Below are 13,898 nucleotides of genomic sequence, written 5' to 3'. Positions count from 1 at the left end.
GTGCCCACAAGCTAAGAATGGCTCCCCCTTGTTACTTTCTTTAAACACAGATTTGAGTATGCCCTAATAGTAAGTAAAGAAGATTTGCATATAGCAGTTCATTGACATGGATGGCAAGGTCCACATTGATATAAACCACAATGCTGGTTTAATGGAAGTCATCAGCAATGACAAGACTACAGTGAACTTCCATCTGACTATGACACCAAGAATCACATTAATGTTCATCAGATTAGTCCTGATGTAAGTTGTGGAAAATAAGAAAGATCTATGCGGGCACACGAGAAATCTATTATCTGGTGATGCATGATGCTGACACTACCCACTACCCTGATTTCATCAAGTGGAACAAATTCATTCAGATTAATTTGGAGACTGGCAACACTACAGATTTAATCAAGTTCAACACTGGTAACCTAGGTATGGTGACTGGAGGTGCTAACCAGGACAGGATTGATGTGATCACCAGAGATAAAGAAAAGTGAACATATTCAGAGTATATTTTTGATATACAGATTAGAACTGGAAGGAGAGGGAGGGAGGAATCAAGGATTTCTCCAGTGTTTTACATTTTCCTCCCTATGAGCCAGTCTTGCTCTCCTCCAGCATTTAAAAATCACAAACACCAAGAGGTCAAGACTGTAAAATCAATGGCCAAAACAAAGTGGTAACAATAATAAAAACTGCCTAAACATAGACATGTTGAATCACTATGTTATAGACTTGAAAATAACATAACATTGTGTGTCAACTATAAAAAGTTTTAAATTGCCATTACAGGCTTTATTTTTAATATAAATTTTTATTTATTTCGGTTTTTATATATTTTGTAATTTGTGTTATTTATTGTTAACTATACTAAGCATTTTACATTGTTTTGGTATTGATTCTCCCAATGATTACATGGTGTGTATACCGTTACAGATTAAAAACTGACATGCAGAAAAGTGGAATGGCTTGTTCCATTTCCCACAACTAACAAGTAGTAAAATAGGACTTCAAACTCCAGATTCTCCTGACTTTAAAACCTGTGCATCCACTTACTATATGACAGAATCTGTTGGGTGTTCAAATTTCCATATCCCAGCCCACCCTTTATTGCCCCAAGTTAGTTGAGAGCCCCAATTAAGCTTCTGGTTTTTAAAGTGTGCTAAAGAGAGAATATCCTATTCACCAAGAGGCAACAAGGTGAGAGGGAAGACAACAGGATCTGGGTCAGACCTACTTGTTTTGAATCTTGGCTCAATCACATAGTAGCTATGTTAGACAAGTAAACTGCGCTGATTGACTCAAAATTTATTGAACACCTATTATGTTCCAAAAAATGTTCTAGACGCTAATTATATATTAGTGAATAAAGCGGCAATGTTTCCTAACCTCAAGAAGCTTACAATCTAGGGGAGGACATAGACAATAAATAAATAAATAGATAAAATATATAATATGTCATATGGTCATAAGCAGGAAAGGGTGATAGCAAATGGAGAAGGGCTACAATTTTTTAAAAGATAGTCAAGGAAGGCTTCTGGGAAAGTGACATTTGAGCAAAGACTTGAATAGGTTGCAAAAGTTATTCATTTAGATACCTAGGGAAAGAGCATTCCAAGCCAAAAAAAAAAAAAAAAAAAAGCCAGTATAAAGGTCTGGTCCAGGCCAAATGTGCTGAGAGAACAGCAAGGAGATCAGAGTGGCTGAAGTACACTAAGGGAAGGAGAGAACACAAGAAATAAAATCAGGAGGAGAATGGAGAGGCTAGAAATGTATGTCCTTATAGGACAACATAATGACTCCACTTTTACTTTGAGGGGATGAGAAGCTGTTGGAGGGTTTGAACAGGGTAGTACCATGATCTGACTATTTTTTCTAAGTTTCCCTCCAACTGATGTATGGAGAACACACTATAGCCGACCAGGACAGATTTTTTTTTTTTTTTTTGACCTGAACAAGTGAAAGAATGGGAGAAACTGAGGTGGAGAAGACTAGATTCAGAGTTAGTTTTGTTACGTTTGAAAAGGTGATTTGGCATCTAAGTGGAAATATCAACTTAGCAATTGGATGTATGAGTCAAGTTCAGGAGAAGGATGTGCTAAGGATATAACTTTTGGAATCATCAGCAAATGATGGTATCTAATGCTCTTATATAAGATCACTAAGGCAATGAGTTTAAATAAATAAAAGGAGAATTCAAAGGACGGGGCACATCTTTGGGCATTTCAAAACTAAGACATCAGGGAGATGAGAATAATTCTAGAAAGAATACAAACATAGTCATTCAGGAAGAAAAAACGCAGAAGACAATGTTAGGCTGGAAGCCAAGTGAAAAATGTGTATCAGAGAGGAGGAAGTAATCATCTATGTCAAAGCTCTTGATAGGTTATATAATGTGAGGATTGAGAATCAACCAATGGATTTGGCAACCTAAAAGTCACTTGTGACCTTGATAAAAACCATCTCAGTGGAGAAAGTGGATGTGAGTGTGAAAGTCTCATTGAATGAAATAAGAAAAAATGCCTGGAGGACATTTGGAAACAATGAGTGTAGACAACTCTACTGAGAGTTTTGCTATAAAAGGGAACAGAAAATTGTAGTGGTAATTGGACAGGAAAGTGGGGTCAAAAGAAATTCTTTTTTAAGAGAAGAGAATAGTTCCATGTTTGTACACTGAGCCAGTAGGGAGAGGGAGAAATTGACAACACAGGAGAAAGAAAAGAAGATTGCAGGAGTAGGTGTAAGGGGCTGACATCCAGCACCAAAGTGGACGAGTTGGCCTTATTTAGGAACAAGAACACTTCATCCACAGAAAGAGGAGGAAAAACAGTCTATGAGTATAGATGCATGAAGGCAGAATATGTGATGGTGTCAGCATGTGGTGCTTCTCTTCTGATAACTTCTATTTCCCAAGCAAAACAGGAAACAACGTCCTCATTTAAGAGTTAGGAGGAAGTGGTGAGGTGTCAGAAGACTGAGGAAAGAGAAGGTATGAAATTCTTGTTAGGAGAGAGAGAGGATAAACAGCCCAGAGGCATCAAGTACTACTTGAGGTTGGAGGTACTCTATAGCATGTGTGATCAGTGCAGTTGTGTGTTCTCCAGCCACGTTTACTATTCAGAGGTAGGAACAGGGCAGTGGAGAGTTAGACTCAAGACCGGGTTTTGTTCAATGGGAAGGATGAAATAAGAGGAGGGCAAGAGAGCTGATGATATATGTACAGGGATGATCTTAACAAATGCCCGTGAAATATAAGCACTGCAAGGAGGGAGACAGACATCTAAAGAGAATGAAAATCGGTGAGAGGGAGGTATACTCAATGGCTTGTAGGTATGGTGGAATCAAAGGATTGCTGGGGTTGGGGTACCAGAGGGAGTGAGCTTGACCCATAGGAGGGGGTGGTCAGAAACGGGGAAACTTGAAGGTGGAGTCATGAAGGAGCTGAAGTTGTGGGGAATAATTAATAAGAGAATGAACGGCTGGGTTAAGAGTTAAGGAAAGATGCTGGGGTCATTGGGAAAGATACTATCAAGGAAATGAGAGAGCAGAGTAACGGGAGGGCCATCTTTCTGGATATTAGAACCACCAAGAATAACAAGACCAGTAATGTTGGAAGAGGGCAGTGAGACAGAAGCTAAAATCTTCAAGGGAGGTAAGAGTGATCCAGAGATGAGTGAGTTACTAACAGAAGGGAAAGTGGATTCAACCTGTTAGTTTCTCCCTCCGGGTCTCAGTTTCCTCTTTTTAAGCTGGAAATGCTGATAGTCCTTCCATCATGACATTTTTATAAGGATTGAGTGAGATGATGTAAGAAGAACATCTGTCACCCAGTGGGACTGACAGACTTTAATGTGTAGAAATGAAAACATTTTTAAAAGGGCACCTGTGAGGTCCTGGGTGAGTGTCTCATCTACCCCCAACTAAAGTTGGAAAGTGTGACTTGGAAGGCTCACTGAGCTCCGTGTTGGCCCAATAATTACATTCATCATAATTCCCCAGAGATGTTCACCTACAGTTCTCTCTGATAAGCCTGGGCCTGGCCATAACCACCCCCCACCATCTGCAGCTGTGCGTACCCATGTCATCTCTGTCCTCCTAGCAGGCCCAGGTTCTCCCTGACTCTTCCAGCCATCTGCACACACCGGGTTTGTTGCCTTCCAGCCTCAGTGTCTAATGCAGGAGGCAAAAAGCAAACCACGCGCTTTGGCTGCTGTGTCTGGTGTGTCTCCCCTTTTTATGGCCAGGCTATCTGAAAGAACCCAGGGAAGCAAAAGTCTCAAATAAAACGGTACCTGGTATTCTGAACTGCACGGAGCCCAGAAACGTACAGAGGATCTGGGGCAATACAGCCTGGTATTCCTAGCATTGGGAGCTTGGGCCATGGGCTGGGTCAAGCCCTTTCCACTTCTTTTCTGTGTCTCTCCATGCACTCAGTTCTAGGCAGGAGTTTCTACCAAGAATATGAGGTCATGTCCAACTAATAGGGAAGTGTCTGTCTTACCAGGAACAGGCAACAGTAGTCAGATACTGCTTCTTTTCAAGAAAGAGACAATAACGGTGATGGAGTGGGAGCCAGAGACTTAGGGAACCTGAGTTGTGGTAGCAGGACCACCAGAGTTGAATAGGTCCCTTTTGCTGAGCCCAGTCCCTGGAGTTTCCCACCTCTGGCTCATCAGGGCTCTCAGAATATCCTAGCTGGAATAAGCTCTGAGCAAGTTTTACTTAGCATTACTGTTATGCAATCCAGAGAGTGGATACCTAGGCTCCTCTACCCACACACTACTCAGAGACCACATATGCCTTGTTCATTGCCAAGTTTTCATTGCCTGGTACGTGGTAGGCCCTCAGTAGTGAGAGAGGGAAGGAAGGGAGTGAGGGAGGGAGGGGTGCTAAGGATGAGGCACACAGAACACAGCTCTTCATAACACTACCCAGCTCTGTGCCAGATACCGAAACCTAGAATACTCCCAGCATCTTCCCTGCATTTCTCTCCATGACAATCTCCCTGAGCCGAGCAGTCATTTTCCTACCCAGAATTCCCTTCTTCTCTTTAAATTATATATAAAAATGAAGGGTGGCACCTCCTATCAGAAAACATTTTCTTGATCCTTCTCCCAGCAAACAAACATTTACTGCCTTCTTTCTCTAATGCTCAGTGACATTTTGACGCAGCAGTGCTGGAAGGAGACAAGAATCATTAATTCAGAAAAACGGCTAAGCTTCTACAGCTTGCCAGACTCCTACCTATTTACTCAGGAATCCAAATTCTGGAAAAGCAAACCTGAATTCCTGTTGGCCAACTACTATTTACCAGTCTGGACTGCTGACATTGATCAACACTAAAAGTGACATCTGGCTCTTGTGTCCCCTCTGAATAGACTTGTTTCAACTAACAAACGAACAAGGAAACCTCTAGAGAAAAATATTTGGGGGAGTAGTGACATGAGGGTGACAAGAAACATTTTTTTGTCCGACATTTTGGATCATTATGTGGAATTGAAGCAATCTGTTTTGGGGAGAGCGAGGTTGGCATATCACTAGGAAAGGAATTGCAGCCTCTCGAAGAGAATTCTAAAAGGTACACCTAGGGAAGAGTACAAGGAACTCCAGAGGCAGCTCATTAAAAAAAAAAAAAAAAAAAAAGACTGAACAAAACAAAGATGAAGCTCTAAAAATGTTTATTCAACAGGCAAGTAATTTAAGGAGCCGTGTTTGCCACATAAAAGGATTTGTGGTAAGAAAGGATCCTGTTAGATTTAAATTACATTTGATATTTAAATTTACAGTTCACTAGCAGGTTTTGCAGGCCATAAAAAGAAAGCTCACCTGTGTACATTTTTTTTCCAATTTTAGCCTATCAGCCATATCTTTCCCATACACTTCCTGTGTAGAACAGTTACCATTATACATTGGAGCTAAATGAGCAAAGTGTTATTTCCAGCCTTAAAATTAAGTTCATTTATCACCCCTCTCCCAGAACTGAGGACAAAGAACTGCTGCTTGGAAAGAGCCCAGGATGGGCTTCAGCAGCCATCAGAATCACTTGAGAGCGCGAGGTTAAAAGACAGATTCCTGGGCCTCTGCAGGAATTCTGACCAGCCAGTCAGTCGGTGACAGGACCCGGAAATCTGCAGTTTCAGCATGCACCAAAGGTGACTCAGACATGGGCGGCCCATGCAGCACACCCTGACAAATCCCAGTGTAGAGATGCCCTCTGGGTTGCTGTGCCTTCTGGACACAGCACACCCTGGCCCCAGTGCTCTCTGTAAGCTAACACTGGGTGGACACTGCTGTGCTGGGCAAGCCGATCTGCGGGGCTCAGTGTGACACACCCCTGATTTCTCTTTATTCTGTTAGAATGATTACAGGAAGTTATCTATGCAATGCAAGGATTTTGTGGTGGGCGTGCTGGACCTATGCCGAGACACAGAAGAGGTGGAAGCGATTTTAAATGGTGATGTGAACTTCCAAGTCTGGTCCGACCACCACCGTCCAAGTCTGAGCCGGATCAAACTCGCCATTAAATACGAAGTCAAGAAGGTAAGCTTCCCCACCTCTCCAGGCCTTCCTGCCTTGCAGGGCGGTGGGCCCATCCATATTTTACGTTCCCACAAGGTGACCGTGAAAACACCCATCACCCAACTTCTTTCTAGACAGAGAACTTCCTGCCTTGCAGGACTGATCAGAGCCCCTCTCAACACCCCATTCCTTCACTCCCCGAGAGAGATAGCTAGCATGACTGTAATTCCATGAACAGGCTTTGAGCATGGAAAACAAAAGAGATTTTCAGCCTCCAAACTACTGGCAGGGACAATGTGACATCACATCAGCAAGTAGGCCAACTCCCAAGTTTTCATGAGAAACATATTACTCCAGTCTATCAATAGCACTGGTTGAGCTTTCTCTGTGGGCCTGGGGACTTGTTGAAAACGTTTGACTGTGGAGGCTTCATGGGATCCGTGGTTCTGGCAGCCTCAGAGGAATTTCACTCCAAAGCTTATGACAGTACATAGTAGGAAGCTCAAGTAGACTTTGACAGGAGTAACACTTGTCCCACCTCCTCAGTCAACCTCAAGGTGTCTTTGATGGTCACAGGCACCCTGTAGCCCTCAGACCCACAGTGGGTGGTCAGACTGAAGTCCTAAGCAAAACTCAATGATGCTTCCATTCTAGATGTACTCCACATTTTTGAGACTCTGCTCTTATGTTAGATGATGTCATCCACCCCGATGAAAACTGCAGAGCAGAGCTCCCAAGATCCATGTGTTTAAATACCATCGTGCTTCTCATGTAAGCAAAATGGGGTACCAACCTTCAGGGGTTTCATTTTTCCCCCCAACTATTTCACATGGTCAATACTAGGGGTAGTTTCAATGCCCCCAAACTGACCTCTGGGCACTTCTCCTCTTGCTTGATTCTCTTAATTTGTGTGGAGTGAACCATCCTTCAATGAGTCACATATATCTGTGGAATTTAGCTAGTGAGAGCTTCTAAGTTTGAAAAAAATCTTCTTGTCTTTTTACTTTTAATAATAAAAAAATAAAAATAGCTTTTTCAAAGACTCTGATCCCAAAGTTAAACTACACAAATCATGGGAAAGGTGACCTTTGATTACCATTTGAAATCACAGGGCTACGAAAAGAGAGGGAGAGAGCTGCAGCTTCAAGTACAACCCTCTTTTCTTAGCTCAGAAAAGCTCATTTTTTTGCCAACCCCAAGAGCTCACTGAGGCTTTTCATCAGAGCACAGCAATCCATTCCAGCAGCTGCTGAGATATCCATGGCCTTGGAGTTCACACAAACCCTGCTATGGTGACTCTTTAGCAGTGGTAAAGATGAGCTCGAATTTCCAGAACCCCAAGCATTTCCTCCCTCCCCCAGGTCAGTGTGTCTGGCTGCCTCCAGACACAGGGAAGGAGCACGGGGTGGAGGCAAAGAACAAGGGATGTTTGGCATCGGCCGACTCTACATTGACAGTTTTGGCTATTCATAAGCAATTCCAGTGGCCCACAAAATGCAAGTATTCACCATTTCTCTGAAACACAAATCTAAACCTCTTAGCAAAACTGTCACTGAGGGTAGATCAGTAGCTAGTCCAGAAGTCTGGCCACGACCTCTTGTTGTCACCTACCAAGTATGAAACAGCTCTGGTGAGGAATGAGAAAAAGTGAAGCACTCCACACACATGACAGTTTGGAGCAAAATAAAAAGGCTTTATGAGGGAAATTATTTAGTGGTATTTGCCAATTAGGGGTGTCATAAAGGTCTCAGGAAACATCCATCATGAATGTCGAATGTCTGGGGCAATCCATAGGTAGGAAGATGATAAACAACTTGCATAAAAAGTCAGCGTTGCTCCTATCAAAGACCTACAATGGGTAGAAAGTCTCTCAAACCATGTATGCCATTATGCAACAGCAGACAGACTCAGAGCTTTCCCTGACATTTATTCATCATGAATTACCAGTGAAAATACCGAATATTAAAAAGGTGTATTAATATTATAATGAGATTTCATTTTTAATTTATGAACTTTAGCATGCTTGCATGGGCACAATCTAACCCTGGGTCACTGAGTTATGAAATGACTAGCACCAAGGCCTAGTTATAAAGACATTGCCTTTTACACCTGATATATATGTTAGTTTTAAGGCTGGAATAAAAACCATAAAAACCTCCTAAATCTTTGTCTACATGATATCAAATCAAACCATGAATTCAGTAATTAATGCAAACTAGTTGTTCTTGGCAGTTTCATGGGCTGCTAATAACTATGACCTTAAAAAAAGGTTTTGTGTTCAAATGAATTTGGAGATCTTGAGTAGAGTTCAATGGATTTCTTTGCTTAAAGACATTATAGAACTTTTAATACACATTTCTACTCTAATTAAAAGACGACTACAATATGTATTACTTGACCAAAGAACTCTATTTCTCATGGAACATCTGGTGAAACTAGTTTTCCATGTAACAGTCTTTGGGAAACTTTAATACAGGATCAGCCTACATGGTCTATGAAATGCATAGATTCAAGTCTGGTGGGTGCCACCCTGTGGCTGGTAATGAGCCCTGGATCATGTCCTTCACTTGAATGTCTGCCTCTCTTCAGGCAACACACTAACGTCTAGTCTTCTGGCTGGCTCAATCATAATGTCAGCCTCCATTAGATAAAGACAGCTATTCAACCAGTGCACAAGGGACCACCTAGTAGAGAGAAAAGAATCATGACATGGGTGTCAGGAAACCAGATGTTTAGCATGATTATTTCACTTCAAATCTTTGAAGCTCTCTGGGTCTCATTCCCCATATGCAAAATGGGCATATAAGCTTTTGCTTCAGAGTCTTCTGTGAACTTTCAAATGAATGGATATGAGAGGAAATGCTCTGGAAAGTGTAAAGTTCTCTGGAGTTCCACAGGGAAGCATCATTGCTGTTACTCAGTGATGTCCTCCTTCCTTGGAACTAGACAATCTTTCTATTTCCAGAGACATCCCTATCTTGTCCTTTGTATTCTCCCTAGAAAATGCAAGAAACTTTCCCCTGGGTAAGGGCATTGGCATTATCATTATAGCCTAAAATTCCTCCAGAAAAGACAAAAGGCCTTGTGAGGATATGGTTGTCCTTCATGACTTTTGCCTAAAGAGGGTAACTCAGCCTCCACAAAAACCCAGATGTGTCATATGAAATTTTAATAAGTGTCCCCAGTAGGCAGTGTTGGAGAAGTGGCTAAGAAGATGCCTTTGAGCACCTGGGTGGCTCAACTGGTTAAATGTCTAACTCTTGATTTTGGCTCAGCTCATGATCTCCTGGTTTGTAAGTTTGAGCCCTGTGTCAGGCTCTGCACTGACACCATGGAACCTGTTTGGGATTCTCTCTCTCCCTCTGTCTGCTGTTCCCATGTTCCCATGTACATGCACATGCATATACTCTCTCTCTCAAAGTAAATAAACATTAAAAAAAATAAAAAAGATGACCTTTGAGGTTAATCCTGGTCCAACCACTTATTAATGGAGCCACTTAAGCAAGTCACTTAGCCTCTCTATGTCTGACTTGTCTTATCCATAAACCTTGGATAATAATACCTACTTCATGGTAGGATTATGATAGAGTCAAATGGGATAAATTAAGTGTACCACAAACAGCCTCAGGCCCATCAGCCTGTGGATATAAATGAAGCAATATAATACACATATTGCACTGGCCTAGAGTCAATGTTCACATTACTTAATGCATTTCTGCGACCCATCCCAGTCCATCCCAGCCTTTATAGACTACAGTCCCTCCAGAAGCCAAGCTTGCCTTATGAAGAAACAAGGATGCTTTTTTTCCCCATGCTGAATCACACTTAAGCTCAGAAGCAAGTCTACCTGTGCCTCATGGATAAAGAAAACAACTCCTCCAGCTTTGGCCTACAGCTCACCTTGGTCTTCTCCTTCAGGGCCAATGTGACTAACAGGCATCTTGCTGTTTTCTCCATCTCTCTCTGTCCCCTTGGAACCATGACTAATAGCTTTCTTAATTAAAAGCATTCTTCTCCCTCTGCATATCAACTCTAATGCTTAGGAGACTTCCAGCTCTACCATTGGGGAAGATCCAACCAGTCTTGAAATTCATTTAGACTCAGCTGGACCCAGGCTGCACCCATAAAGGGAGCCCAGTGTCTGGCACATGGTCATTGTTGAGTGGCTGGTCACAGAGATCCAGACACCGTCCTTGTTGCTCTATTCAACTTTTCTAACTGAAGACACACATCTGGGCTCTTCACTCCCATCTTTCTCTCTCTCCTATTTTTTGCTTCTTTATCTCTAGACTCACAGGGATGCTATTTTCCTTTCCTTCCCCTCCATCATCCCTTCCTTCTTCCTGACTCCAGGTCTACCATAATGATGATCATATTAATCTCCTATTTTCTGAAAGAACTTTGTAGACATGTGTCCTCCAAGCTCAAATGCCATAGGAGAGTGGGTCAGAGAGACGCAGAAGGTCCTGGTTACATGACAGAACCCTTAACTCCACCTTGTAGAGGTGATAGAGGTCCCATTGGATATAACAAAGCAAAGATCTACTACAAATTTAAAAAAGGAGAACACATGAATACAAGCTGTTTCAGCCACTGCCTGTGAGCTCTACAGCCTGCTGGGTATCCCAAGGTTGGTACGATAGTACTACCCTGAAAGAGCCACTGGGTGGTGGGGAAGGTGGGGGCAGGGATGCTATGACTATGGCAGCAATAGCCTCTGCACTTCACTAGCTGAGCAAAGTAGAATTCACAGCAGTCACCTCTTTCAGACTTGCAGATAGCTCCAGTTCTAGCGTCCTGGCCTGTGGCTTGGTTTGTGGGACCCAAGCATGGCACTGGCCATCTTTCCTTCAAACTGATGAGACTAGTAAAGGTATAGTTCCATTTTGCCTAGGCTTCCAGACTCTGAAAGTTCAGAGGTTCCCTTTCCTGACTCTGCCAAGCTCCTGGGTGCTTCCTAGCTCAGAAAGCTAATCTCACATGAAATAAAGCCTTGGGACAGGACCATGGGAAGGAGAAGGAATGAAGGTGGGGTTTGGGGTGGGGGGGCTGGTTCTTATTAGCCCTACTAAGACTGTTCCATTTTTCTCCACACCACTGTACTAAGGAAATAATAGCCCCTGTAATTTTCATTCATTTCCTTAGACAACATTTAACAAACATTCACTATGTCTACTACACCACCAACTCTGTGCTCAGCACTGGGGAGAGTGAGAAGACAAAGACCCAGGCCTCGCCCTTGAAGAGTGTATATAGCAAAGGAGAGAGAAGTGTGAACAATGGTTACAATCCTGTCTGAGTAGGACAAATAGAAATGGGAAGGGGCAGCATGGAGGCCAGAGGAAGCAGTGACCAGCTCGGTCATGACCCCAAGAAAAGTTTCCCAGAAGCAGAAATGCTTGAGATGTGGCTAAGAGGATGAGAGGTCCTGGATGGGATGTCAATTTAGCAGAGAAGTGAGGAAGGACAATTTACGCAGAGGGAGGTAAAAGCTGAAAAGTCACAGATACCTGAGGGATAGTGGCATGTTTGGGGATACGCTTAGAGGGGGGCAAGTGCTTCCCAATGGCTATATCACTGTGGGAAAGGAGCAGGCTGGAAAGCTTGTCCAAACCAAATCCTTGAGGGGATTTCATTACACAGCCACTAGGACTTTATCCTGGCAGCACTATCCCAGGGAATTTTCTGTGATGGTGGAAACTGACATGGTAGGCACTAGCTTCTTATGGCTAGCCAGCACTTGAAATGTGGCTAATGTACTTAGGGAACGCAATTCCTAGTAATTTTTAAATTAACTTAAATATCAAAGCCACATGTGGGCAGCGGGTACCACACTGGACAATATGGGTGGATATCCCCAAGCATGCCTTCAACAAGCTTTCAGTGAGGACTACAGAGCATGCTGTGCTAGCTGCCAGGGACATGATGGTGAATACAAATGACACGATGTCAGCCATCATGGGAAAGACAGGTATTAATCAAAACATCACACCAATAAACTGTCATGTTGCAACTGAAGTAACTATTATAAAAGAGAAGAGCGTGATATTATAACGTCTAAAGCTAGATGTGACCTAATCAGGGAGGTCAGTGAAGGTTTCTCCGAGGAAGTCATATCTGCTCCGAGAGCTAAAGAATAAAAAGTTAACCAGACTTTGGGAGGACATTTCTGAGGGACAGAACATGCTCAAAGCATATTCGAAGGCCCTGTGGTGAGAAAAAAAAATACAGCATATAAGAGAAACTGAAAGGTAAATGTGGCTGAGTTGGAAGGCGTCAGGAAGAGCAGGGTACATACGGGATGAGTGTAAACACACGGGCGGGGCCCAGACCTTGTGGAGGCTCCTAGACTATGCTAAAGGCTGTTGTTCTCCTTCCTTTCTAAGACTAAGAGGAAGCCAGTGGAGAACTTTAATCGGAAGTGGTTGTAAAGATGAAGAAAGATGGAGAGACAGCTTTTCGTCAGAGAAAGGCTGGAAGGCAAAAAGGGCGGGTATGGATGCAGCATGGTTGCTGGGCGAAAGAGACAGGATATTAATGAAGACAGGCACCATTACGCTGTGTTGACAAGCAAAGCCGAAGGTGTAGTGGCTTTTAACAAAAGGCGGCTTATTTGTTGCTCATTCTGTTTCCATCTTGGAACAGATTTCACCCAGGAACCCAGGCTGATAAGAACAGCTACCCTGTCCAAAGTTCCCACCTTGCCAAAGGAAACTCCGGCAAGGGAGAGTCCCACACCAACAAATAAATGCTTCCACCTAGAAGTGACTCACATTGTTTCCACTTACAACTCATTGTAAACAACTAGTCACATAGCCCACCAGCACCATGGGAGAAGCCAGGAAGTATAACCCTGCTGTATTTTGAAAGGATAGGAAAATGAAGCTAGCCGGCAAATACCCCAAATGACTATCAAAAGGACAAAAGTTGAAGGAATTCATATTAACAGCCTCAACTTCTCTATAAATAGGAAGCAGAATCACCCTCTGAGGTAGAAGGCAGCCTCAAAAAAGTGAGAAAAAAAAGTTGAGGAAAAATTCCGTGGGAGATGGAAGAGACAGCTGAACAGTAGAGCTGATATCCCAGCCAAGACTGGAGAGATTGTAAATTCTCTGCCAACAGCCTGTGTTCTTAATAAAAATAGAAAATCTCTACCACAAAAATGGTAACATGCCAAGTCAGTGTCCTCCATGAACCTCAATTCCATGCTGTCAACTTCATTTCAAGATTTCTTCATACACACGGGGCCCTGAAGTGCACAAAACATGCCCATAGTTTTCCCCTCAGAGAATAAGACCAATGAGCTAGAGGTGAGCTGGGGGGCAGGGGGCCAACTGCACCCATATCACCACTCTGTCTAAAGCTGGGCAAGGGCTCTAACCCCAGCAGAA

The 13,898-nt window shown here is 43.0% G+C and overlaps 1 protein-coding gene across 1 annotated transcript in view; it reads left to right on the top strand.

Annotated features, from left to right (window-relative positions):
• The window catches only part of TRPC7 (transient receptor potential cation channel subfamily C member 7), a 130,072-nt gene that overhangs the window by 31,971 nt on the left and 84,203 nt on the right, over nucleotides 1-13,898 (top strand). Inside the window, exon 2 of the mRNA XM_047866772.1 lies at nucleotides 6,346-6,528. Within this exon, the coding sequence (XP_047722728.1) occupies nucleotides 6,346-6,528 (183 nt within the window). The remainder of the gene's footprint in view (nucleotides 1-6,345; nucleotides 6,529-13,898) is intronic.

Source organism: Prionailurus viverrinus, chromosome A1 (genome assembly GCF_022837055.1).
Source record: "Prionailurus viverrinus isolate Anna chromosome A1, UM_Priviv_1.0, whole genome shotgun sequence".
Lineage (NCBI taxonomy): Eukaryota > Metazoa > Chordata > Mammalia > Carnivora > Felidae > Prionailurus > Prionailurus viverrinus.
The sequence above is the reverse complement of the archived record's forward strand: the minus strand, read 5'-3'. Positions and strand labels throughout refer to the sequence as shown.